The 27,956-nt window shown below is 37.1% G+C and overlaps 2 protein-coding genes across 2 annotated transcripts in view; one reads left to right on the top strand and one right to left on the bottom strand.

Annotated features, from left to right (window-relative positions):
- Nucleotides 1-1,854: 1,854 nt before the first annotated feature.
- Nucleotides 1,855-25,138, top strand: niban1b (niban apoptosis regulator 1b). Its single transcript, XM_084118957.1, has 14 exons — nucleotides 1,855-2,035; nucleotides 12,911-13,041; nucleotides 13,178-13,306; nucleotides 13,398-13,512; nucleotides 13,892-14,056; nucleotides 17,865-17,980; nucleotides 19,857-19,961; nucleotides 20,292-20,454; nucleotides 21,463-21,650; nucleotides 21,873-22,019; nucleotides 22,298-22,408; nucleotides 22,527-22,634; nucleotides 23,206-23,317; nucleotides 23,419-25,138. The coding sequence occupies exons 1-14, from the start codon at nucleotides 1,981-1,983 to the stop codon at nucleotides 24,387-24,389; spliced, it is 2,616 nt and encodes an 871-aa protein (XP_083975083.1). The 5' UTR covers nucleotides 1,855-1,980; the 3' UTR covers nucleotides 24,390-25,138.
- Nucleotides 25,132-27,956, bottom strand: part of kifap3b (kinesin-associated protein 3b) — a 30,532-nt gene continuing 27,707 nt past the window's right edge. Inside the window, exon 20 of the mRNA XM_084118958.1 lies at nucleotides 25,132-26,402. Within this exon, the coding sequence (XP_083975084.1) occupies nucleotides 26,318-26,402 (85 nt within the window). The 3' untranslated portion in view covers nucleotides 25,132-26,317. The remainder of the gene's footprint in view (nucleotides 26,403-27,956) is intronic.

The raw sequence follows: 27,956 nt of genomic DNA, 5'->3' as shown, positions 1-27,956 counted from the left end.
GTAGGCCTACAGATGGATGGATGGATGGATGGACCACAGGTGTGTGACTATGATAGCTTTAACGTGATTAGCCTTTAAAAAAACTTAATTAGATTATTAACAGGTTGACATAAAATTAGATTTATTTGAATAGCATTATAACCAAACTAAGCCAATTCCCGCCACACAAGTAAAAGAAATCATGCTTTGGTAAATAATAACGACATAAAAAGTCATATTTAGGCCTAGGCCTATATGAGAAAAGAAATCTGAACTTCTGACAAAAAGGTACTATTCTGACATAAAATAAAAAATGAGATACTAAGTCATAATAATGGGACACAAGTCAATTTTAAGGGTTTTTCCTGGCTCAAAAAAAGGTCTTCAGTGGTGGCTGATGAACAATTTATATATTATAGAGATATATTATAGATATACTGTATTTTATCTTATAGTTATACAAAAAAAATGTCATATGGTATGCAAAATTAAAAACTCCATGTACACTTCTCATCTTTCCTTATACATCAGGGCTTTAGTCCATAACTGTGCTCAATTCAAATTTCTTTAGAGAAGAGTATTATTATTATTATTATTATTATTATTTTACATTAATTGAAAAGCATTATGGAGCATTAAACACATCATGTAATGTTCATACTGGACGCCCTCCTTCAGAAAGTCCACAATATAGACTCACAGAGGTAGTTGTTTTAAACACTTGACTGACGTTATATAGTGGGTTTGGAACAAAAAACATGATATTAATATCATAAGTTGTTGTGCACCTGATGTGCACCTGTTGCCAGGAGCGATAAATCCACCTAAGATCACTGGATCTTATTGGGAAGGGCACCTGATACAAACGCAAGAATGTGAAGTTAGATGTTTAATCAAAGAAATAAGACATTTTTATTCACACTGTTTTAATCGCTTTAAGCTTATAAATAAAGCGTGTCATGCCGCCATCACAAGTGCAGCTGACATTAGATGACCAAATAAAGCTTTGGTGGGACAAAAATCCATTTTGGTGATCACCAAAATAAATTTCAATGCAGGAAAAACCCAGCCAATTATGATATTATAATGATGTCATTATGACAATTTATGTCATAATTTCAACTTTTTATGTCATAATTTATGATTATCATTTACCAAAATATTGTTTTTCTTTTTATGTGGGGGAAATGGGCTAGTCCTACACAAAACTATCGCAGAACACCATGGAGATGAAATATTTCAGTAGCATTTTTGTACATTAACCAAGGAGAATAAAACTAACTTCAAACTGTGCCTCTAGGGAGTAGTAGAGTAAAAACATACGCCTTTTGGATAACTTATAAACTTTAGCTTTAAAAAAAAAAAAAATCTATTCTGCATAACAATTTACAAATTGCATGTGAAACTCCTTGCGTATTTCTACGCACCTTAGTGCACATTTTGCTCTTATTTTTTAAATGTGAGTAGCCTAATTTCAACAAGAGGACGCGTCGCGAACGTTTTCTTTTTTCGTTTTATACTTTGTAGACGGTCTCTAGATTCAGAATAATCGAGGCTGATTAAAAGAAATATAAACTGCGATGTACGTTCTATTCTACATTCTAATGCTATTCAAATGAAACAGTTGTTATGCCATATCTTGCCAAACCGTTAATCCATTGATCTGTTGAACTTTTTCCAAAATGACTTTTCTGGAGTAAAATACAAAGACGTTTTGGAGATACATTAAAATTATTTGTAAATACATTAATAAACAAACAAAACAGTCTAACGTTAAAAAAAAAATTTCTAAAAAAATGAGCAAAATATTGTTCGGATGTTGACAGAGCGGAGAGGATAAGCGGGCGGCGCTGCTGCAGTTTGAGGAAGTTTGAGATGCTTGAGTCACAGTTTATTTGCGCTCGTCAATATCTGACTGTCAAAATAGCGACTGCGTTTAGAACCTAATCGGACTAACGGGAAAAAGCCTCCGCTCGGGACCGGGACAAACCACACTGCACAATGGGAGCATCCTCATCCAGTCTGTTGGACGAGAGTAAAATAAGCTACATACGAGGTAAACGGATTTTCATTTAGTAGCCTACTCAAAATGTCTATATATCCTACATAACGGTTATAGCTCTCTTGTGCAACGTTAAGATTAATGACTATAATTGAATGGGACTTTCTCTCGTGTAGGCTACACTTTATTTATCCGTGTTGCATTGTGCTTTAAAGTAAAATTCAGCGTCTAACCACTAAACCATTATCATTATGTTAGTTATTGTAGGCAATTGAAATCCAAGAATACAACACATCAGACATGCATTTGACAGCCAGCCTAGTGCAGGAAATGTCACCAGTTTCATGCAGTGCACACCTACCCAAACCTACGCCCACCACACCTTTAACCCCACCTATTATCAGTTATCCCACAAGTTCAATGTCATGCAATAGCCCAGTTTAATCATCCGTCACTTAAAGTTCAGGTTGCTGTGAATTTACATAAACACCGAGTTATGAACTGTGAGAAAGAGTGCTGTTGTTCTGGATATCAGCAGACACCTAATATAATTTACAGATTCAGATATATGCAGCTCTTTTGCAGCACTCTCCGAATCAATGATATACTGCCTTTGTGAATGCACTGATATGTGATTTCACAGGAATGTCACACATTCTGAGCGCATATACTGCAGAGAATGGGTTTCCTTCCCCTGATGGGGTACACAGCTGTTTCTGCATAATGGGGATTGTTTTGCTCTTATTTCATCTGGCCAGCAGTGAGCAGGAAGTATTTGACCAGAGTGGAAACTCATTCCAACATTCACTTCTCTTTATTGTTCAGTCTTTTCAACGGAATATTTACCCACATTTGTTTGCTGACTTAAAGTAATAAAATTGTGTTGCCTAAATCCTGCATAAGTAAAGGACTTGCATGTGAACTAAAATGTAATTTAATAAACTGCACATTATAGAAATTATAATGTCCCCAGTTGCAATGATATTAAGGATACCTAATACAGCTGGACAGATACATTGTAGTATGATCAAATCAGAATGACACTATTTATAATTGCAGACATAGTGACATAAAATTTGTGCGGTTTAGCTGGTGAACTATTAGCAGAATAGGAGTCTATAAACTGAAACAGACAGGGCTTCAGTCTTGGAGTGAATACCGCTCTTGTGCTCCAAAAACTCAAGTTATTTGCCACGTCCCCTTTTTGGGCTTTGGCATGTATTTACTCAGTGCTGTCCAATGTATACACACACAGGTTAAATGAGGACTTCAGGGTTTGTGCTGTCGTTAGAACGCTGCATGTTTGATTACATTTGTTTTCTGTCCAGTAACACTTAATTACTCGCCATTAAACACTTCATGTGGACGAAAACATAAAGAATAGGCATACAACAGTATAGGGGTGTGGGCTGACGTAACAGATGGTAAAAATCAAACAGCACCAGCATATAAAATGTGTCCTTAATTATGATGCGCTATTCACCACTCCCTCCTCCACTAAACTCCTAAATGATGTCATGGGTTTTTGGCACTAACTTGGATTGATTTAGCTGAGAGGGGCCTGAAGTGCTCTGGACTCTGGATTCTGTAAAATGACCCATATGCTGCTGCTTAGCACAACTGCGAAAGCCAAAAATGAATGATCATGTTTTGTTTAGCTAACACTTTACAACAAGGTCCCATTAGTCAACGTTAGTTAATGCATTAACTGTTGCATTTTTCAATGCATTTGTTACAGTATATTTATCTTTGTTAAAAATAAAACTCTTCATAGTTAATGTTATTTAAGGTCCATTAAATAATATTAAGAGATACAACTTTTGATTTTAATAATGTATTAGTAAATATTGAAATTAATATTAACTACAATTAATACATTCTTAAGTACATTTCATTGTTAGTTCATGTTAACTAATGTAGCTAACTAACCTTTATTGTAAAGTGTTATCCAATAAATATAATTCCCAAGAAATTACAATACAGTACTCTCACTGTTTTTTAGCATTTAAATACATGCATACAATAATAATTAGTGCTTTCTGCAGGCCTGTAATCATGTACATCCAGCCAATTTTACATTTACACTATTAAAAATAAAGGTTCTAACATGTTTTTGAAATGCCATAGAAGAACCAGTTTGGGTTCCCAGAGAACCTTTCAGTGAACGGTTCTTAAAATAAATATTTTTTTAGTGTGATTTTAATAATCTAAAAAAAAAACGTTATCCACTATAAAGAACCTTTTGTACAATGGAAAGATTCCATCAATGTTAAAGGTCCCTAATGGAATCCAATATGCCAATAAAGAATCTTTATTTTTAAGAGTTGTAGAATGACATTCTAATAACCTTTAGAATGACATCCCATAATAGTCAATTTATTAGTCACATAAAAAGTTTAAGCACGGTACTGCTATTTTAAAAATGGAGTGTTTTAGATTAATAGATGAAGTAATGCTGATGATGACATCCAGTTGGAATCCAGTTTGTGTTGCTGTTTAGTCTTCACATCATTTTATATTCAGACCTTACATTTTGATAGATTATTAATCCACATATATCACGCAGTATAATGACGCCACTAAGTGTATCTTGTGTTGTGATGGTCTCAGCACAGTTTTAACACCACTATATTCTGTGCCCACTGAGGTACTGTATGATGGCACCTTGCTGAGGTGTCTTTTTCATGGGCTAATTCCTCTGAGAGGAATCAGATGACAGTCATCCTCTGTTCTTCAGATGTTCCTTGTCCTCTTTGCTTTTAAATGCTAGCAACTCTGGCATTAAAAGATAATTGTGCAAATCTATGATCTGGATCCACTTTCCTGATGCAGTGCTTGAATGAAGCAGTCGTTCTGTCCATATGTCCTTTGCCACTTACATTTAAAGTTTTCAGTGGGGCTCTAGGGGAATGATCATGGTTCACACTGTCCTTTCCTCACCATGTGTGAGGAAGATGTGTTGGGATTTCAACACAGGATTTTATGCTAAGGTTTTGTAGGTGATTGCTAGGGTTTCCTGGATGATTATTGGTCCAAGTCAAAAGAGCCTACCCAAGTCTTTATGGCATTCTGGCTCAGGTCCCTCCTCCATTGTAAATCTAACAGATTTTTTTTTTCTTCCTGTTTATAATCTGCCACACAGGTGACAAAAAATAAATGTAATCGCTTAGAAACATAATAGCACACCTCTGATCAACAAGACAAATGTTTTGAGGTATCATTATATGCAGAAACAGAAACAAACTTGGACAAGATGTTAAGAGGTTTTGAATAAAAAAAGCGTGTCTCTGGGTGTGTTTCTGCTGTTGGGAGGAGTATCAGTCAGTGAATCAGTTTGATTCTAATGGGAGGAATGAGAGCTTCATTCCGGGACGACGTCCCAAACCTCCAGAGGAGAACAGCTCAAAGCCTCTGACCCACGCCCTCACAGATTCATGATTCTAGTCACACACTGACATACACACTAAAACAAAACTGAAATATGTGTCACTCTATCATGTCTTATTCTGAACTGACAGTAATGTTAAAGGTTTGTATCTCAACCTCAACACCTTATTGTTTTGGCTTACAGTTGAGTCCAAATTTAACAATTATTTTATCTGCATAACAATTTGAGTAAAAAGTCGAGTTGACATTTTTTGGAGTGTCTCTCATTTGCTTTGAGATAGCAGACCTCGAGCTGCATGAACTCACAAAGTTTGTGTCACTGATGATAATGTTCTTCAGCGTGATTTGAGATGATCCAAAGAGCATCTTGTATATTTATCTTCCTTTATATACAGTGAGGAAAATAAGTATTTGAACACCCTGCTATTTTGCAAGTTCTCCCACTTAGAAATCATGGAGGGGTCTGAAATTGTCATCGTAGGTGCATGTCCACTGTGAAAGACATAATCAAAAAAAAAAAATCCAGAAATCACAATGTATGATTTTTGAACTATTTATTTGTATGATACAGCTGCAAATAAGTATTTGAACACCTGAGAAAATCAATGTTAATATTTGGTACAGTAGCCTTTTTGCAATTACAGAGGTCAAACGTTTCCTGTAGTTTTTCACCAGGTTTGCACACACTGCAGGAGGGATTTTGGCCCACTCCTCCACACAGATCTTCTCTAGATCAGTCAGGTTTCTGGGCTGTCGCTGAGAAACACGGAGTTTGAGCTCCCTCCAAAGATTCTCTATTGGGTTTAGGTCTGGAGACTGGCTAGGCCACGCCAGAACCTTGATATGCTTCTTACAGAGCCACTCCTTGGTTATCCTGGCTGTGTGCTTCGGGTCAGTGTCATGTTGGAAGACCCAGCCTCGACCCATCTTCAATGCTCTAACTGAGGGAAGGAGGTTGTTCCCCAAAATCTCGCAATACATGGCCCCGGTCATCCTCTCCTTAATACAGTGCAGTCGCCCTGTCCCATGTGCAGAAAAACACCCCCAAAGCATGATGCTACCACCCCCATGCTTCACAGTAGGTGGTCTTGGGATGGTACTCATCATTCTTCTTCCTCCAAACACGTTCAGTGGAATTATGACCAAAAAGTTCTATTTTGGTCTCATCTGACCACATGACTTTCTCCCATGACTCCTCTGGATCATCCAAATGGTCATTGGCAAACTTAAGACGGGCCTTGACATGTGCTGGTTTAAGCAGGGGAACCTTCCGTGCCATGCATGATTTCAAACCATGACGTCTTAGTGTATTACCAACAGTAACCTTAGAAACGGTGGTCCCAGCTCTTTTCAGGTCATTGACCAGCTCCTCCCGTGTAGTTCTGGGCTGATTTCTCACCTTTCTTAGGATCATTGAGACCCCACGAGGTGAGATCTTGCATGGAGCCCCAGTCCGAGGGAGATTGACAGTCATGTTTAGCTTCTTCCATTTTCTAATGATTGCTCCAACAGTGGACCTTTTTTCACCAAGCTGCTTGGCAATTTCCCCGTAGCCCTTTCCAGCCTTGTGGAGGGGTACAATTTTGTCTCTAGTGTCTTTGGACAGCTCTTTGGTCTTGGCCATGTTAGTAGTTGGATTCTTACTGATTGTATGGGGTGGACAGGTGTCTTTATGCAGCTAACGACCTCAAACAGGTGCATCTAATTTAGGATAATAAATGGAGTGGAGGTGGACATTTTAAAGGCAGACTAACAGGTCTTTGAGGGTCAGAATTCTAGCTGATAGACAGGTGTTCAAATACTTATTTGCAGCTGTATCATACAAATAAATAGTTAAAAAATCATATATTGTGATTTCTCGATTTTTTTTTTATTAGATTATGTCTCTCACAGTGGACATGCACCTACTATGACAATTTCAGACCCCTCCATGATTTGGAGAACTTGCAAAATAGCAGGGTGTTCAAATACTTATTTTCCTCACTGTATTTCCATGTTTAAATCAGATTTTGTATCTCAGGTTTTCACGGTGGCCTCAGACTTGTATGTCTTACTGAGTGATCAGCTTGCCACATTACAGTTTGGATTCAAAACTATTAAGGACTAAAACAAACTCCTCATAAGCCCACACTGACAAAATAAGCTCCTCCAAGAACTTCTCACTTTTGCTGAACCACATGCTATTTTTTTAGTTTGGACTGGAAGGACAGTGGAGAGAGAAAGAGAAAGAGAGCGCTACAATCTGATATGTTAGTCATGGAGCTGTCTCCCTCGTTGGGCGTTTCATGCTTCAGATCTCTTCTGCAGGCCAAGAGGTGATGGGAAAAGCAGGCTCTCAGCTGGCCATCCAAACCACTGGACTGATACTTCAACAAGAGTTAGACAAGTGGCGTCCCCAGTAAAACATTGTAAAGTGCAGTAAAACAAGACAATAAAGTGTAATTAGTTGGCTCTCTAAAATTGTTTTGCAAGCAATTTGAGCTGCACGCTCACTTTTAAAAATAAAGGTTTCAAAAGGTTTTTTTGTTTTTACATTTTAATAATCTAAATAACCTTTTTGCCAGTTGTGCAATGGAAAGGTTCAATGGATGTTAAAGGTTCTTCATGGAACCATCAATGCCAATAAAGAATCTTTATTTTTACGAGTTGTAGAAATATTTCCAACACCTTTAAACTTAAGCCATTTCAGGTACTTATTTTCAACTGAGAAACTGGTCCTGAAAAATGTTGCACTGAGAAAGCAGCAGTTCAAAGCAAACACTCAGTTTGCTTATAAATTCTGCATCTTTCTGTCATTTTTATGTTTCGGTGGTTCTGCTACATAAATGTTATGTATTGGCAGCATTTCAGGCTGTCGGCTATGAAATGCAGGACATTCTGAAATATGTCCATAAAGAAAAACTCTTTCCAGTCCCACTGTGACATCTGTAGATAGAGAATGGAAATAGCTATTCTTTCCTTTTTCAGTTTCAGATGGTAGTTTAAATCATTGGCCTCATCTGAGGTGTAAACTCTGTACTGAACCTTTCGCTTGATTTCACAGCTGCCTCGGAAGTTAGCTGCACTTGTATTTGCAGGAAATTACTTCACTTCACAAATAACAAATACGACAGATTCTTTATGCTACGTTTCGACTTTTGTCTGTGAAGAATTGTGCAAGCAAAAGCAGTGTCAATGCAATGAGGTTTTCTCATTACGCTTTAGGTCGCATGATTGTGTGTTTGATATGTTGTTTCAGATCAAAGTTGTTGTTGTCCAAAAGAGATTTGACATACGGGTGGGTTACACTTGCCTTTCTTTCTTCCTGCTCTTTCCTGCATCAAAGGAACACACATATGTAGGGCGAAGGATAAGGGACATATAAAACATCAAAACTGAAGTCCCAGACACCATCCTCTGTCAGGATATCACGATTGGGGAGAAACTGGAGACGGGGGCTATTTAAAACCCTGTTTGTGTGTGGGGAGATGAAGGGAAGTTTAAGACCAAAGTTATTGCACAGATGTGCACATAGCCATTCTGCTATCTGCAAAACAGTTGAGAAAACACTGTTTTTATGAATTGCCCTGGGAGACCCACAGATCTGCTTAACTCATCATTGGACACAATACATTTCAAATTGTTTAACACTGACCATCAGCCCCCTTATCTGTTGTGTGTCTGTTTTGACATTCACTGAGTTTTTTTTTTTAAAGAAAGTAATACTTTTATTCAGCAAGGACATTAAATTAGTAATAACAGTTATAAGACATTTATAATGTTACAAAATATTTATTTTTCAAATAAATGCCATTCTTTTTAGCTTTCTATTAATCAAATAATCATATAAATCCTTATCCTATTTCCACAAAAATATTAAGCAGCACAATTTTTCAGCATTAATAATAATAAGAAATATTTCTTGAGCAGCAAATCAGCTTATTATTGTAATGATTTCTGAAGGATCATGTGACACTGAAGACAGGAGTAATGATGCTGAAAATTCAGCTTTACCATCACAAAAATAAATTACATTTTAAAATAAATTCAAATAGAAAACAGTTCTTTTAATTTGTAATAATATTTTGCAATATTACTGTTTTTACTGTATTGTTGATCAAATAAATGCAGCATTGGCGAGACTTTGAAAAATATTTAAAAATATTACCGACCCCAAACCTTTGAGCAGTAGTGTATATATACATATATAAACCTCAATACTATTTCAGCCTTTTCTCTGTTTCCTTGACGGTTGAGGATGTATCTGCATCAGTGCATCCTGCAATTACACTAGATTATATTTAATTGCACCAATTACCTAGAAAAGGCCACATGCCATATAAAGATTCCATCATCACAAGCTGTTTGAAATCTCAGTCCACTAGCGGTCAGATGAAAGGATGCCGAGGACAAACATAAACATGTGTGTATTCAAAAAGCTGCAGAGGTTGATGTTTTCTGTAAGGACTTCCTGGGATGTGTAGTAGATTTGTCCTCAATGGATGCACATTTGCTCTCTTGTACCTCTTCATGTTTCTAGCCTGTGGAAGATTCAGTGAATTTGGACAGTGTGGGACAATATCAAAATGCTAAGTGCTCTGTTGCAACACTATTAGTTCTGACTGTACAAAGGGACATGTTAGAGAGGTGTTGTGATGTGTGTTGTTTTATAGCTTTTAGAAAGAAGAATTAGCTGAGTTGTCCAGGAGCTTCAACGGTCATGCTCTTAGCACAAGCGTGTTTGTGTGTCACAGGAAACCACTATCTCATCTCCCTGCCCTCGTCATGCAGCTGTCTGTTCTCTAACTCACTTTATTCACTTCAGCTAGTTAAGTCCAATTTTATTTGTATAACACCTTTAGAAACAACTTTACCCCAAAGTCCCTGAATTCAAACACTATAATAACTTAAGAGGGCGGAAAATTATTTTACAAGGAAAAAAGAAATCTGTTTAAAGCTAACTTTGTATCAAGTGCTTTTTAATAATTTATTCCAAAATAATAACTATAAGAACACAGTAACATATTTCATATTGGCTATATTTTATTTGTTTACTGATGTTCAGCTGTTCTTTTCGATAATTTATTTTCTGATCATCAGTCATCGAAGCTCGTTATATTTCTACTTAGTTTATATACTAATGGGTGGTGAGATTCAAAAGTAGGAATTAATTATATTTTTTGTATAATTTTATATCCAGCTTCACTCCCTTTTAACCCAGGAATTGTCACTCCAAGAAAGACAGAATATTCTTGTTGTCCTGTGTATCTTATGAAACTGTGGAGGATCCACACGCAGTAGTTATTAGAAGGGTAATTCAAAATCGTAATCCACACAAATAGTCCAAACAATAACTGAGTCCAGGGCAGAGGCAGAACAGAGAAATCCAGGAGACATGAAACCAGAGAGAATGCTCAGAAATGCAGTACAGACACATACAAGACTTAGCAATGAATGACAGAATTGACCAGGCTTATATAGGGCGAGCAATTAAAGTAAATGAGACACAGCTGAAAGTAATGAGTTCTGATGAGTCCAGGCAATGCATTATGGGGAATCCGTAGAGAATGACAGTTGTCTGTGATGGAGTGCCTCCTTGTGACTCTCAATGGCATTCCTGCTGGTGATCGTGACATTCTTCATATTATGCAATTGTTAACTGAATTCATGGAATATTTAACCCAAAATGGAGAATTTAAAGTCTTGATTGATTGTTTATTTTGGAGAATCTGTTCTGCACAACAACAGTTTGAGGAATATTGAATATTTTAGTCAGTTAAGCTCTAAAACAGGACAACAAAGCACAATATTCCTCATGACTAATGTGCTATATTTAAATATTCTAATGTAATGTGAGAGATTAATGTGTGGAACAGATAATCTTAAATCAGTTCAGATCATTGAGTCAGTCATCTGAAATCGAGAATTGGGATTTACGAACTGGATTTACATACCTATCATGTTCTGTGGCCATTTTAACACAGTGAGCAAAACAACACAGACAGGAAAAATCATGGTATAACGGGTGAATTGTGTATATGATGTATATTACGATGTTATGATGATCTTTATGTCTTTTTCCATTGACTTTATATGATGTTCAAAGCGTAAGGATGCTGATTTTTAGAAGGCAGCTTTCTGACTCTGAGATGGTGAATGGGAACATGGTTTGTGTAACGTTAGCAACACATTATTAGCTGTTTGATAATGTAGTCAAGCAAAAGGCTAATCATATGTTCACGTTATGTGCCTGACGTTGTAGAAAGCGACACATAAGACGCATTACCATTCTGACACATCGACTTGTAGACGAGCCTGTATAATTAGCTCTTCCTTTTCTTCTTCTGAATCATTTTCTGGTTCAAACAAATATGGCTTTTTTTAAACCATAAGTGAACCACAAGTCAGTAGTATTCTGTCATTTTCTTAAATGTATCAGACACTGTTTTGTAAAGCTCTTTTAATGGTTAATATAGCGTGTCTAATGAGCACCGTAAATTAGATACTATTCAGCCATTGCCAGTGGCTGAGCAGAACTCCATCCAGATAACTGTACTATTAAGTCCTTGGCAGAAAATAATATTTCCAAGTAAAATCAAAGGATATTTTCCCTTAAAATCTTGGAAATTGGGATCCAAGCACAAGAGCTATTGCAAATAAAGTTTTAGGTTGCACAGTGGAATAATGCTGAAATGGACTCAGGCCTGCACTCTGTGCCATGTCATTTTGGCAGTGCAGTGAAATGGTAAAGATGGCTCAGTCTTCTGGAATTAGTCACTGTCTGTCAACTCCCTTAGAGTCAAGAACAATAAGATGAATGTGCTAATTAGACCCGCCTCCACTCACTCACACCAGCTCAGAGAACCAATCGGCCAACTCTACTCGAGTAAACGCTGCACAATGGTATCGCTGTTTACAACGTCGGACACATAACGTTAATTAATATGATTAGCCTTTATCAAACCTTACCAACTGTTATCAAACAGCTAAAAATGTGTTGCTAATGTTACATGAACCATGTTCCCGTTCGCCATCTCAGTTTGCCTTTTAAAAATCAGCATCCTTAGAAACGCTTTGAACAACTCAGAACTCCAGTGGAGAAAGGCATATAGTTCACCGTAATAGACATAATATACATAATTCACTCGCTATTTTGCTAAATGTACATGATTTTTCATATCAACATAAAAATATACCTGGATAACCTGGCTTATCTTGAGACTCCTCTGCTTCAGAGAATATTTAATGATATGCTAAATGACAGGATTGGTTACAAGGTAGTTTGTGACGTTAGAAACTCTGCAATGACTTATGAATTTGCACATGGTTTGTCTTAAAGCTTATTAAAAAACACCACATAGACATATAAACAACATTAAAAACTTGATTTTCACCACAGGGACTCTTTAAGAATTAGGCATGAAAGTGTACTAAGGTTTTTTTTTTTCTTTAATGTTGTATTATCTGCATGTACATATTTGAAGTACGCTACAAGTGCACATTCAATACAGTTAATGGCACTTGTTTTTCACAAGGGTAATCTGATCTTTCATATGTGTGTAGGCCGGACAGAGGCTGAGCTGAAGAACTTCAGTCCTCATTACAGAAGGCAAAGCTGTGTTGCCTTCTTTTGCCATCTGAAGGATGAGGTGGAGCAGCACAGAGCAGGACAGGCCCAGCTCCTCAAACAGAAGGTGAGAGCAGAACTATCTTATCATGATGTGATTTATGATGTGATTGTATTGTGCTATCACTTACGATGTCAGTGTTATCTGATTCATGATGTTGCAGTGTCTTACTCTCACTGATTCTAATACGTTTTGCTTCAAGGAGCCTCCGCAGGCTTCAGAAGTCCTGTACAAGGACAGCATGCTTTACTTTGAAGACAACAGAAGATGGAAAGAGAGATTTGTCGTGGTCCGTGCTGACTATAGCCTAGAGCTACACGATAGCCAGGAGGTCTGTAAATGTTATCTTTCATCATCGACATTTAAAAGCTGCTTTTTTTGATAGAACATGCTCACGATTCTGTTATATTGTATGCATCCAGTCGTATACAAAGGGAACCCCTGCACGCCACAAACTCCTGCCAACAGGAGGCGCTGTATTGACCTCAGAGGAAAAATACACTGCTGTGGTAGACAAGGTCTTTCCCGACCTTAATGGTGAGTGTTTCTCTAGTTTACATCCTGATCTCTCTCTTCCTGTTGGAGTGTTCGGCGGCGTCAGAAATTGCATACTCTCTATTTTGAAAGTTTGTTCCGTATAGTATGAATGTGTGTAGTATAAATGACAGGCTAAATTCGCCATGTTGTCATTATCATGTGACCTGTGTCAGTTACGTCACTTCACCGGCATTCACAAATCCTCTCCCGTGGGCCTCATGGGATAGTAAAGTGTCAGAATCTCATCAGAAGTATTAGGTCATTACTCTTTTATGTGTACTGTGAATTTGGACATACTTTTTTTGTCATATACTGTTTTTCGCCTACTATATAGTAGGGAAGTATGTGATTTTGGATGCAGCCTTTGTTTGTTGTTCAGGTTCTAAGGAAGAGCCCTCCGTTCCTGTGGTGGCGGTTCCCGGTCCTCTTCCTGTGTACCTGAGACTGCCTTACAGACGGGACTCGTACTTCTGTTTCCAGCAGGAGGAGAAGCGGGCCCGCTTTGTCTCGATCCTGAACGACTGCGTTCGTCATCAGAACCAAGGTAACAGATCAGCACTACCTCAGTCTCAGAGGGCACTTTTGTTTTGCGTTGTTTGTGTTTGCAGTCTGTTTGATCAAATTCATGACTTATACCCAACCAGGAAACATTTAATTCCTACAGAATTTCTATTTACTCATTATGAAAGTACGTCTTGAATTTGGTCTGACTAATTCTATGTACACACACCCAAACTCAACCCTAAACACATGGTATATTATAGTAGTGAGGCTGATCAGAGGATACCTCAAGCTGCTCTGCTCTCTCCTCGGTTTACTACTGTTTTTCTTTGGTGGTCATGGTGATACCCTAATAATATTCAGAATTGCAAAGCTCTCTTCCTGCGTACATGTCACTTAGCGGTTACACAGCCTCTGCAGAGCACGAAGCTGTGTGCAATCATTTTCTACTTCATCACACAACTTAAAAAGTCTCTTCACACCTTAATGCATTACATACTAGATGAGAGGAGAATTAACCACCTACACAGAGTAAAATCAAACTGTTGTTAACACTATTTTAACATTAAACATAACCTTTTTTGTTGTTGTTTCTGCTATTGTTAGCTGAAAGTCAGATTAGAATAGACTTTGAAATAAGCCTCATGAACTGAGGTATCATTCATGTTTGTGACATAAATGCTGTAGGACGAGATATGCACCAAAGGTTCTCAGAGTTAAGGGCAGGGCTGCCAACTTTCTGAAATGGAAATAAGGAACAGTCAGTGAGCGGGGGTGGGGGGGTAGAAATAACACCTGAAATGGGGGGGGGGGGGAGATAATACCTGAAATGATGACTTCTGGTGAATATTGTGGAAACTAATTGATACATTTATATAAATATATTTCATACATTATAGCACATTATAATACAACTTATTAGGCCTATATATTTATAGAATAGCAAAGTAGGCCTAATCAATATACAAGACTGAACCACATAGATGTGAAATTTAAAGGCTATCATGATCATTTTGCCAACAATGAACCATGGATTTGTTTAGTTTATAATACGTTTTATTTTTAACTTAAACAAATACAACATATAACATTCAAAACTCATCGGCTTAGACTGCATTTGAAGAAAAATAAACACAACAGTTTTCTGTAGCCTTGTGCGAACTTATTCAATAGAATTAGACTTCTAGAATGTTCTTTCCAGTGCAAAAAATATTTTTAATTTAATTAGACAGCATTTTAAGGAAGTGTAGTGCAAATATCTTTATATAATTATACTTCCATTATAGTTAACTTTCTTTCCAGTGCAAAACAATACATAAAAAAACAGCTAATAAAGAAAACATAAAATATTGCACTCAGATACTGCATTCAAGCAATACAACACCGTAGGCTATGTATATTTTTGTGCTCTTTTCTTTTTCGCCGGCTGCTCGGAGGTAGTCATTTTTACATTTCCTGCTGTTGTCACTACGTGACTCACAATGACTGAAACGACCAATTAAAAGGGCATTCTCTGATGATGTTCCAAGATGTTAAAAACGCTACGCTGATCATAGACAAACAGAGGGAGAAATTAATATCTACCGCACCGTCGTTTTTTTCTTTCTTATTATAGCCTAGGCCTACTATGTCTTCGTTCATAGTCTGACATATATTAGAAGCTATGTGTCTGTCATGGATTTGCACTGAATTGATTCTCAAAAATACGGAACAAAGTGCGTTCTGTATCAGTTCAATACGGAACAAGACTTTTATGTGTCAAATACGGGACGATTCCGTATTATACGGAACGGTTGGCAACCCTGGGTCAAATCCCAGAACTTTATTATAGAAAATAATAATAACTGTGATGATGCATTTAGTTAGCAAGCAGCACAAATGACTGTATATATTATTAGTGTTGGGGAATCTACATCAAATCTGTAACTTGCCAAGCTAGCTACTCATAATGTAAAGTAGTTAAACTACATTCACACCACCCTTACAAAAAGAAGCACACCTACATTTAGTTTTATAAACTAAACTTAAGCAGTTCAATCATATTTTCCAAGCATACTTTATGTAGTAAGACAGTATCAATGTATTAGTAGTATATTTGTAAGTGTACTATTTTAATACTTCTTTTAGTTTATAAAAGTATACATAAGGCCGTGTGTCCACCAAAGCGTTTTTTCACGCGGCTGGCGTGTTTTTTCAATTGTTTCAATGGGAGCGCCGCGTTTTTAAAACGCCATGAGCGTAGCGAGGCGCTGAGCGTTTTTTTTTTTTTATGCTGAAGCGCCGAGCGCTCGGCGTTTTTTACAGGTCGCCGAGAGTTGAAGAATGTTCAACTTTGGGTAAAACCATAGGGTAAAACGCAGCGCTCATCACGGTCACTTTTTACCCAACCATTCAATCACAGTGGAGGAGGGGCGCGACTAATACCACACCGACCAACCGCCACATTCTGCTTGTACAACGTCAACAGATGACAACAACAAGCATAATAACGGAACAAAATCATTTAAAACAAGAGCCAGAGAAAATGCATTACATTGTATCGACATTGTTATGTAGAATCAACACAGAAACAAAATATGTGTGGAATGAGATACTAGTAACAATCTCGCGGATATTCCGTATCATAACAAGCAAAGTGTCTCAACTGAAAAAAAACCGCAACGCTGCCAAAACGCTCTCAAGCGCCCATAGATAGGCGTTTTCAGCAGAGCGCATTGCGTTTTCAGCTGGCTAAAAACGCTTTGGTGGACACACGGCCTAAGTGTTCTTTAAGTGTAACAGTGGTAAACTTCGAATACACAGCTAGTTTAGAAATTGTATTGCAATTACATATAATGTGAACTGTCATATAAGTGAACTTATAAGGCATAGTGTTCGTTTACTAGCTATATACTTCTAACCCACATTTTAGTTTATGAAAGTACACTTTGAAGTATACTCTTACTTTTCTTAAGTATATCTTGGTCAAAAGTTTAAGTATAAGTAAAGGCCTCATTTACTTGTCAGTAAGGCAAGCCAAGTATTAAACATAAGTACAATTTTGTAAAGTATATCTCTAATAGTAATAGCACACTTAAACCTCTTTTTGCATTCTTTTGAAGTTAGTTTAGACTACAAGAATTTAAGAGGACAGTATCTTTTAAAATATGTTATTAACAATTTATATAATTTAAAACTATTTATTTATTTATTTATTAAGCAAAAAAGGTTTTGATTGAATCCTGATCATGGTTATGATTATGGTAACGGTTAATTTACAAAAATGTAATGAGAGAAACTGAATAGAAAACATAAGGAAGAGCAGCATTCAAATATTTATTTTAAGAAGGCACAGGGACTTCTGCACTGAAGCTCAAATCAGTGAGTCGTTTCTTTTTAAACCGGTTCATTTACATTAACAATCCAAATGAACCGACTCACTAAAACAAATCGTCTTCCCAATGCTTCTTATGTGTTATTATTACCTCATCTAAGTGCACAATACAGTGTCATTAAAAGTAGCAATGTAGCGTTTTGTCGCGCTGCTTCGAAAAATTTAATTTATTAATGGATTTTTTGAAAACGGGTACTTTTAGGCTAAATGTAAAATGTAGTTGTGTCAGTGGTATTGCAGCAGTGATTGTTTATCCCTTATTTAACAGTACATGTAATTTATGATGGGTTTCTCAGCTTTCTCTTTTCATCATAGCCTTTCATCATACTTGCTGATTCCTGGACATTTTTGTCTTGGTCATTTTCCTTTTTTTTTTCATTAACCAGAAAAGAGAAGTTTCCGAGTAGCGCTCACATGATCCTGTATTACACAATTAATTCATCTGACAGAACTATTCTCCTCTCTCTATTATCTGCAGATTATCTGAAGAGTATGGCATGTGAAGTGCAGGCTTTCCTGAAGGCCATTCACTTCTACAGGCAGGAGAAGGGCCACTATGAATCATGGGATATGCTGATGGGCCGTGACTGTGAGGTGGGCATTCTGGTCTATATTACTCACAAGCAGAGTTCACTTGTTTTGAATGAATCAGATGAGTCATGCTTCTTTTCTGAAGTAGCAGCCAAAGAGATGAACAAATAGACTGGCTGTGGATGTCATAGTGTGGTCAGCAGACCGGTGGAGTCAGAGGATGAGTGTGGACAGAGCGGCTGGTCAGGGATTTAGGAGTGTGTCATGCTGTTAACATCCCATTAGGGAATCATTGGACTGTCATTTCATGCTTGACTGAAACATTTGTGTTCGCTCGCAAAGCTTTTGCATTCCCTAGAAAACTTTGTGTTTGCTCTCAGAACTTTTGTGTTCCCTCCAAAAACTTTGTGTGCAAATGCAAACTCTCTCAGGGGAACACAACTGTTTTGCAAGCCAATCCAATAGCATTATTTGCTTAGAAATAATACTTCTTCTCAATACGTCACATGATTTGAAGTACTGTATCATTCATGTTTGTAGCACAGATGTATTGGAAGTGTTTAGAATGAATCGAATAGCGATATCTGCCTAAGCAAGCACAACAAATGAATGATATGTTGTTCCTCATGCCAAAATTCCTCTTGTATGAAAATTCCTGTTGTTATGAAATCTTGAGATCACAACAGGGTCTTTTACAGGATGTCCTGTAGCCACTCAAGGAAACACCTCTGCCTTCCTCTAACTATTGTTAGGTCCCATTTGGAACCCTAATTCGGTGGACAAGGTGTTGTTGTGTAAGGGAACTGAAAGCAGACATGAAAATAGGCTATTTTAACAATCCGTCACTATCACAAAACAAATCCTGAAAAGGTGATCAGGACCAACACAATGTGCTTATTGTTCATTTACATAAATAAACACATGACATATTGCTAACAAAATTATTATATTATATTACATTATATTACCTTAACTTATATAGTTTAGAAGTTATGGTTCAGTAAGCTTTTAATAGGATACTTTTATTCAGCCAGGACACATAAAGACATTTATAGGGCCCTATCATATACCTGGCGCAATGCAGCGAGTGTTTTTTGCTAGTTTCAGCCCGATGGTCTGCTTGCACGTTTTAACCTCGCGCACGAGCAGATCCGTTTGCTCTCTGGAGACACGTTCAGTTTTTCCTCTTGTAAATTCCGTCATGTAAATAGCAATCCGCCAAGGCGTGAGCGTTACTCATTAAGAGAATAGGGACAACCCTTTTAGACCATGCGCCGGGCGAGCCGCCCATTTTTCCCGTCGTTAAACTGGCAAAAGTGGATTCGGACACGCCCTAAGTGCACTTGCGCCGTGCGCTTTAGACCATGCGCTTAGATTGTTCAAATAGGGCCCATAATGTTACAAAAAGGTTTATATTTCAAATCAATTCTGAGAATGCATCACGGTTTCCACAAAAATATTAATCAGCACAGCTGTTTTCAACATTGATAATAATAAGAAATGTTTCTTGAGCATGAAAGGCAGCATATTAGAATGATTTTACTGTATTTTTTTATCAAATAAATGCAGCCTTGATGACCATTAGTGATTATATTATATAAAAATCCAGTTTTCTGTGGCTACAGTTAATTAAATAATGTAATTATACAAAAAGTTTGATTGTAGAATAACCAATCAAAATCAAAAAGTTAAATACATATTTAGTGACGCATATTGATAGAGCAACACGACTCCGTATCCACGTCGGACTGCCACGTCTGTGTGGTGATTCAGTCTGATTCATTGCTGTGACATTACAACAACCCAGTGATTCAACACTTTACGGTTCCTCCATGAGTTGGTGCCATATGAATATTTTGTGTCTGTGACTCAGTCCGGTATCATTACAACTCTCATTCTGCCATGGGCTTCTGTAGTGACTCTCTCTGTCTGCCTGCAGGTGCTGGCTAACCTGGTGATGGAGGAGCTGCTGCCCTCACTGCAGACGGAGCTGCTGCCCAAGCTGAAAGGAAAGAAGCCAGAGAGGAAGAGGGTGTGGTTTGCGGTCAGTGAGATCAGCCTGCTCCTCACAGCTATTCTTAGAACTTTGACACGCTATGTGGTGAATGTCACAGTCAGGAAACATTTTGGCTGGTCCATTCTGAATATATAAATCCACTGTTTTTCTGGCCTCCAAACCATCCAAAACAATTAAAGTTTTATACCATGAAACATAATTCTCTTTCACAGACTGTATCAGTTGGATGAGGTCACTGCTCTATAAAAGGACTTTTTGCCATTAGTCAACATGTAGACAAAGGCAGCTCTGTGTTCTGTGATTATGGTGGCCACGTTTAGGATGTTTTTGAATATTTTTTTTATTTTTTTTTCTCAGACAGTGGAAGCGACCTATGAGCTTGTGCATGAACAACTGCAAGAAGGATTGGAGAGTTTGAAAAATGAGTGCAGAGATGCCACCAAACAGCAGGAGGCGCTCATCCGCTCAGACATGGACCAGATCATCAACTCACAAACATTCCTGGAAACTAAATTGCAAGGTATGGACAGAAGTCTATACTGCGTATTTGCCCTACATACAGTGTTCAATTACCTTCTATTTTGTGTTCATTTACACTACCATTCAAAATATTGAGGTCAGTAAGATATACACACAAAAAAAGTATACTTTTATTCAGCAAGGAGACATTATATTGATCAGAAGTGACAGTAAAGACATTTATAATGTTACAAAAAAAGTATATTTCAAATAAATGCTGTTCTTTTGAATCCTGAAAAAAATGCATCATGGTTTCCACAAAAATATTAAGCAGCGCAACTGTTTTTAACATTTATAATAATCAGAAATTTTTCTTGAGCAGCAAATTAGCCTATTATAATGATTTCTGAATGATCATGTGACACTGAAGACTGGAGTAATGATGCTGAAAATACAGCTTCGCCATCACAGGAATAAATGACCATTTAAAATATAATAAAATTCAGTTATTACAGTGTTTCTGTGATTATTTTACTGTTTTTGATCAAATAAATGAACAGACTTCTTTCAAAAACATTCAAAAAAATCTTAGCAACCCAAAACCTTTGAATGGTATACAGTATAGAATGTAGCATTTTTGAAAAATATTTTCCTTCATATCATAACACTCACAGATATCATATTAAGTGAGAGCACACCATAGGTTGAATAATATAGTTTATTTAATATTTAGTAAAGTTAGTGAATCATTTTCTCCTTTTTTGCTGTCATAAATATGTTTAAAGCAAAATAATAATTGGTAACTACATTACAATTCTGTGTAATGTGTGTATTTAGTCATACAAATTCATAGTTTTGCAAATGCCCCAGACCACATAACCATAATAAAATCTTGTTTAATAGCAACCAGTGAATGCGTAAACATATGACCACCTTCAACCAGAGTATTGACTTATATTATGTTAAGACAATCAGGTTACACAAAACTAAATATTACCATATATCTGAACATTTTCATGCATGTAACGCCATGCATGTAACATTTGACGTCCTTTCTGTTTGTGTTAAGCTTTAGCGTCAGAGCCAGCCATGAAATACAGTTCAGAGAGCGTGGCCCCATACCTGACCTCTATCCTGGAGGAGCTGATGGGTCCGGTCAGCGCAGGCTTCCAGGCCGTGAGACTGCTGTTGGAGGACGAGCTGACCCGAGTCTGCAAGGATTTCCCTGAGGGGGGAGTCACAGAGGAACTTCAGAGCGTAAGAGAGTGCACAACATTTAGAAATATGTGGTAATATGGCAAGTTCTGAAAATGAAATGATTTCAAACTTTTCCTGGCCAAGGCTATTGCACAACACTTGAAGCAAATCAGGTCAGTTTTTCCACTAAGAGGAAAGTGAAGTGTTAGACAGCAAAGCTGACGTGATTAGATCACGCTGGAATAATGATCATCTGAAGTTGTCATGCCTGTCCTTCTGAAGGCTCTGCAGCAGGCGGGTCGCGACCGGATTGAGGACTGTTACCAGCACGTGAATGTCCTGAAAGAACAGCTCCAGGAACTCCGAAACCGCTTCAAGTTCTCCAACTCGACTCGAGTAGTCCACTGCACCCAGAATCAAATGCAGCAGGTGTGTTTCCTTGCTCTTGGCTGGGTGTTGTTAGACTTAGTGGGGCTTCATGTAATGAAATATTTCATCTAGTATACTTGCATAAAACTTTTTTTTTTTAGACCTCAGTAGTGGATATAAACTACTGGAACAATATGTGTCATATAGACTAATGCTCCAAAAATGAAGTCAATGGAGAGCATTGCCTCATCTTGTCTTGAACTTTGGTTCCTCCTACAGGTCAAAATAATATAAATGAACTGTGGCATGGCTGTTGTTTTGTTCCACTCTTTTTTTAGTTGATGGAGAATGCAGTGTACACTTTTGAGCTCCTGCTTCAGGCTGCCTTAATGGATAAAACTGACAAACAGGCCTCAGTCATGGAGAAAGCCAAGCTACGCGTCCTCAAGGTAGGTTTTGCCCACATTTACAAAGTGTACACGTGCAATGCAGCAGTACAACTTCTTAGTAGAATAACTCTAATAAATGTGACATAATCATTATGGAAACTTTTGCTTTTGCCTTTAGCAATTTGACTATGACAGCAGCACAGTGAGGAAGAAGATATTCCAGGACGCCCTGGTTGACATCACCCTGCCAGCCATCAGGAGAAACCTGGCCCCCGGCTGCAAAACTGTACGCACTATTCAGCTCTTAACCAGTTTGTTTAAATGAATGATTCAATGACTCACTCATAAATACTTCTCTTGTTTGTATTTTATCAAAAGTTAATAGACAGGAGAATCATTGTCATTTTGGAATAAGATCGCATCTGTGTTTGAATCGAGATTACGATCTTTTAATGATTAATCGTGCAGTTCTACTACTTGAATATCTTTTTTGTCATCATTAATAGTTATCATGCTTGGTGTGAATGGGCCTTAAAACAGGGAATCAAACTACACTGGCTGTGCTGTATGTATTTGATTCACTAAAAAAGTACTGACTCTCATTAGTCATTTGTTTGGGAATCTTTCTTCACTGGTTGCACTGTGTTTGATTCTCTGAAAAGAACCAACTAACTAGAGTGATTCATTTGGGAATCGGACTACACTGGCTGCACTGTGTGTGTTTGATTCACTAAAAAAAGGTTCATTAGAGTCATTCATTTGAGGAATTTATTCAGAATCGACTGAAATCAGGCTACCTCTCAAATACAGCTGGTTTTGTTTGAACTGTTGACTGAATTTTTTTCTCGTTTCGGCAGGAGCTTCAGAAGTTTGAACAATTCATCTTTGCAGATTACACAAACTTTGTTCAAGTGGAGAATATCTACGAGAACATACTACTCAACCTTTTGAATAATGAAGTTAACAAAGGTAAACTGTTTTAGTTGCTTGTTTTGGGTGTCTTGAGAAATATTACTGACTTCAAAAAAAAATCTCACATCTACATATTGGTCCATATGTTTGCTGTACAGTGGTGAAGGAGGCGGCCAGTCTGAAGAAGAACAACCTGTTTGCGGACAGTACCGACCTGCAGTGTGTTAGTCAAAGCAGCCTGGCTGACAGCCGCACACCGCCCCTCTCTGCCCCTTCCAGTCCACCCCAAGTGCTGGCCTTTAAACAGGCAGTGCAGAAGATCTCCTCCCCATCAGGAGAAACCGTCAGTGAAGACACCCACCAGACACATGAGACTTCAGTCATTCCCACAGTGAAGATTACGGTGTCTTCTCCAGAATCCGTGGAACCTACATCACCGTTAAATGTGGCTGAAAGCCAGCCAGATGTTCCACCAACTTTACCTAATAATTCATCTCCCATTCTAGAGGTCACAGAGACTGATGTTTCCTCAACCAAACCCGAAACCATCGTATGTGCAGAGGATTCATCTTCTCCGCAACCAGAGACACTTTCCAAAGTGGAGGAGGATGACGTTACACCTGTTAGTTCAGACCAAGCACCAGTTCCTCTCGCTGATGCCTGTGAAACCCTAACTGTGGAGGAAGATGAGGAGAGTAAAGATGCAAGTACTCCACAGTCTGAAATCAAAGAGGAATGTGTCCATACTGTCCAACCTGATGCTACACTGACGATCAATGCAGAAGTTCTCCCAGATGGATGTGTTGAAGGCACTGATGTGGACGCCAGTGTTTCCGATGAACACAGTGTGGATAACAAGGTGTGCGAGGCAGCGCCATCTAGTGATGAGAATAGTAGTGAAACGCAAGACAGTCCTGCAGTGGATGCTTCTCCTGCTCTTGACTCTGTTCCTGATGGTCCGGAAGGGGGCGCTGTTGCTTTAACATCAGAGCTGGAGAACCATAGCAGCATTGTGAACACAGATTCACCAGAGGAGATTGCCGACAGTGTGCATGCTATCAGAAATCTCATCATGGAAGTCATCGAGGTAGAGGACATAATAAGACCTTGTGCTGAAAACCAGCCTTAAAAATGGTTGAATGAAAAGTTATCCAACTATTCAGTTATCCAACTATCCAAGTTATAAAACTATTTAGCTCTGCTAACAAAACAAACTACAGTGTTTCCATTATCTAATATATATATATATATATATATATATATATATATATATATTAGTATAGGCAGTTATATATATATATATATATATATATATATATATATATATATATATATATATATATATATGCACACACACACACACACATATATAAAAATATATATATCTAAAAATGACTTGCATCATTTACTATTTTTTTATTATTAATCTAAATATTAACATTTAAAGTGACACATAGTCATGTACATGTGCCTATGTAAACACAATTCTTTTTTTAACATCTTTTATCATGTTAACAAACAATGGTGGGTGTTTGTACCTGCACAGTTTTTATATAATGTTGAATAATTACATTTAATGTTGGAACATTTTTATTTGTTTTGTTTTTTTAAGACAATGTGAGGCTATTAAAATTAAATGACAAAAAAATAGAAACTCTACATTTTTAGATGGTACACAAATGTTTTTAGTGGACTAATTTATTTGTGTGCTGTGCTGTTTTGTACAGACATATCATTCTTCTAACAGGGGATCATGCTGATCACTAAACAATTATTTTGTACCATGCTGTAGTAGACTTTCTGGAAATGAGACAGTACCTTTGTACATATGATTATCACAGAGAGTCTGTTTAATAAATTTCCACAAAACAGACGGTTTATCAGTGCATTGTTTTATTTTCTTCTGTTTGCAGTTAAGGACAATTCACATTAATTTGTCAAACTCACAGGATCATTATAGCAGCAAAGGCCAAGATGTTACGAGGCACGTTTTGTGTCTGGAAATACAGAGCGGTCCTGAATTCATTGTGATAAATTAAAACTAAAGTACAGTACTCTAAAATAACACTTAAAAATTAACAGACATGCTACGTCTCAATCAGAAACATAATAATCAAGTAAAAACAATTAGCCTACATAAAATTGTAACAGGCAGCATTTAGCACCTTACTTGTGGTGTTATAAGATTCAAATGATTCTCGCAGCAATGAATCCTGGACATGGTTAGGCAGTTAATTAATAAATATTGAATAATGTCTACTTGTATATGCAATCTGACAGACACAGCGTATAGTTTTGTTATACATGACAAGTAGTGCAAGATATTTTATATAAAGTGAGTAATGCTACATCTTTATGAAGCTGTAAATGCAGTTTATGGTCGTCGGATTAATGAGAACAGTGGCTACATAATAATCCGTTTTACTGGCCGAAAGTTCATTATCGTAACGTCAGGATAAAATATTCAATTAATAACATTTTAGCTGATTATTATTTAGTTAATATGAAGATGAGAACATTTAATCCAGTTCAGTGAATATACTTAAAGTGCACTCTCTAAAAACTAAAAAACAAAACATGAAATGTATAAATAAATAGACTAAATGCTAAATGTAACTGTCATTAGGGAGTCAGTTGTTTCATTGGTGGTATGTGGAGCATGCAGGACATTACACTTCACCTGTATGTGTCTCTTTAAAGATGAGACACACTGAACTACAGCGCTTTATATTTCATAAATAATATTAATACATTGTATTACATAATGCAATAATGCTTAGCAGATTTGTGTACATTCAAAAAGTAAAAAAAAAAATCAATTTATAACTAAACATATGAATATAAAATATATAACAATGTATGTGAACTTTTGATTTGCTTAATGAATCATTTAAAGTTATTATAAAGCATCACCAAGCATTTTACCGGGTCTCGCTATTAAATCTGCTTTTAAATCCAAGGGTGGGCTTACATTTTGTGGAAGAGACTGGTTGGTTCACAGCGTTCGAGTTTTCAAGGAGATAAACACGGTCTTGTAGTGAACTGTTACGCACGGCTCTATCTGCTGGATCCGTACCCGTGGAAGAACGGCTCATCAGGACGAAAGCCGTAGGCGGTGGCAGGACGTCCTTCAGCTCCATTACTGAGGAAAGAGATTTGAATCAAGTGAGCGTAAACTCTGATCATCATGTTACCGTTAAAATGTGGCCTCTAAGAGTCACTAGATGGCCTTCTTCCATACATATCATCAGGAGAGACTATCAGGTGCGTGTAGATCAATTTGTTAGATTAATGTAGATTCTGTATTTGTGTCAGTGGAGTGCTGATACTACACATTAATTCATTAAGCTTGTTGTTGTAAATGTAAACATAAGTTAATATAAATTATATACAGTACTATAACTAAAGTATAATATTTTTTATATTTTACAGACACACACAATTTCTATGAAAATCATTATCTAACTGGCTTTTCAAATTCCAAGAATGACTTTTGAGAGCTTGAAGTATCAGTAGAATAAGCTGAAAATTAGCCACAAACCAGTAACATTTTGCAGCACAAGGGTATAGTATAAAAATGTGCTTAATTTATTTATCCCTTACATTTCAGCTGTACTAACGATTACTCCTGAAAATGAAAAATATTCTTATATTTTTGGTAAAAAAAAGGTTTAAGGTTTAATGAAATGTATATATATTCTCATATATATAGATTTTCCTAAAAATAAATGTAAAAAATTTATCCATTTTGGTGGTGGTCCAAGCGACTGGATACATTTCATAACCTTATAACCACCAACATTGATTAATTGTAATAATTACGTTAAATGAGAAGTGTACAAAGAAAATATACTAAATGAATGCACTAAAAATATACAGACTTGCAATCACAGAACAAGAATCAACCAACAAAAATAAGAGTCATCTTGTTTATGACGATATGAACCAGAAATGTAAAAACAAGTTATCCAAGTATAAAATGAAAAAGGCAAGCTTTCTATAAAACCTGCTGTCCAAGATTCGTAGTGAAGTATGGGACGCATATTGTCCCATGTAAGCCTGCCAAATGCCAAGATTTCAATTCAACGAGCTCTGCATGCCAATGTAAGCCATACCTCCAACAGTATATGAGCCTATACATACTAGTTTAACATACTGCATACTATTGCCCATTGGCAGCGTACAATACAGGCTATGACATGTATAGTGTCAAGTTACAAAATGATTTGCTTGTACAAAATATTTAAGTGTAAATAGACTGAAACTATTACATTATTCAAGTAAATCTGATGAGTCAAAAACATAGCAACTAAGATGAATGAATAAAACCAAAACGGTGATATTTCATTTGTGAGTGTCCTGGGTGTAAAGGGGAGTAAAACAGCAGAGGTGTGACACGTTCCTGTCCTTCTTGTACCTCGACAAGGTTTTTAACACTCATTCAGGACGAACAGAGCCAGGAAAGTGCTGCGGTTCTAGAAACAAATTGGCCGCTGGCTCTGTCTGCTTCCCTTTAAACCAACAGCTTCAGGCCTACGGCCTTTAAATTATGAGCTGTTTGCTTTGCCCCTCTGTGTCCATATTACATTGTGTTGTTTTTAGCCTCATATGACCTCCAGTAATCAAATACAGCGAGCTCCCCTTAGCACCCCGACTCTCACACACTCTGCTGTCTAAAATATGTCTTTTTCCTATT

The sequence above is a fragment of the Abramis brama genome, assembly GCF_963993115.1.
Source record: "Abramis brama genome assembly, chromosome: 7".
Classification (NCBI taxonomy): Eukaryota; Metazoa; Chordata; class Actinopteri; order Cypriniformes; family Leuciscidae; genus Abramis; species Abramis brama.
This window is presented reverse-complemented; position numbering and strand designations above follow the sequence as displayed.

What these genes read in the sequence shown, in the direction of transcription:
- niban1b (XM_084118957.1), top strand. Translation starts at nt 1,981, where the DNA reads ATGGGAGCATCCTCATCCAGTCTGTTGGACGAGAGTAAAATAAGCTAC. An exon ending in CCTGGAAACTAAATTGCAAG is followed by an intron (nt 20,455 to 21,462) that starts GTATGGACAGAA and finishes GTTTGTGTTAAG; the next exon opens with CTTTAGCGTCAGAGCCAGCC. An exon ending in TGGCCCCCGGCTGCAAAACT is followed by an intron (nt 22,635 to 23,205) that starts GTACGCACTATT and finishes TCGTTTCGGCAG; the next exon opens with GAGCTTCAGAAGTTTGAACA.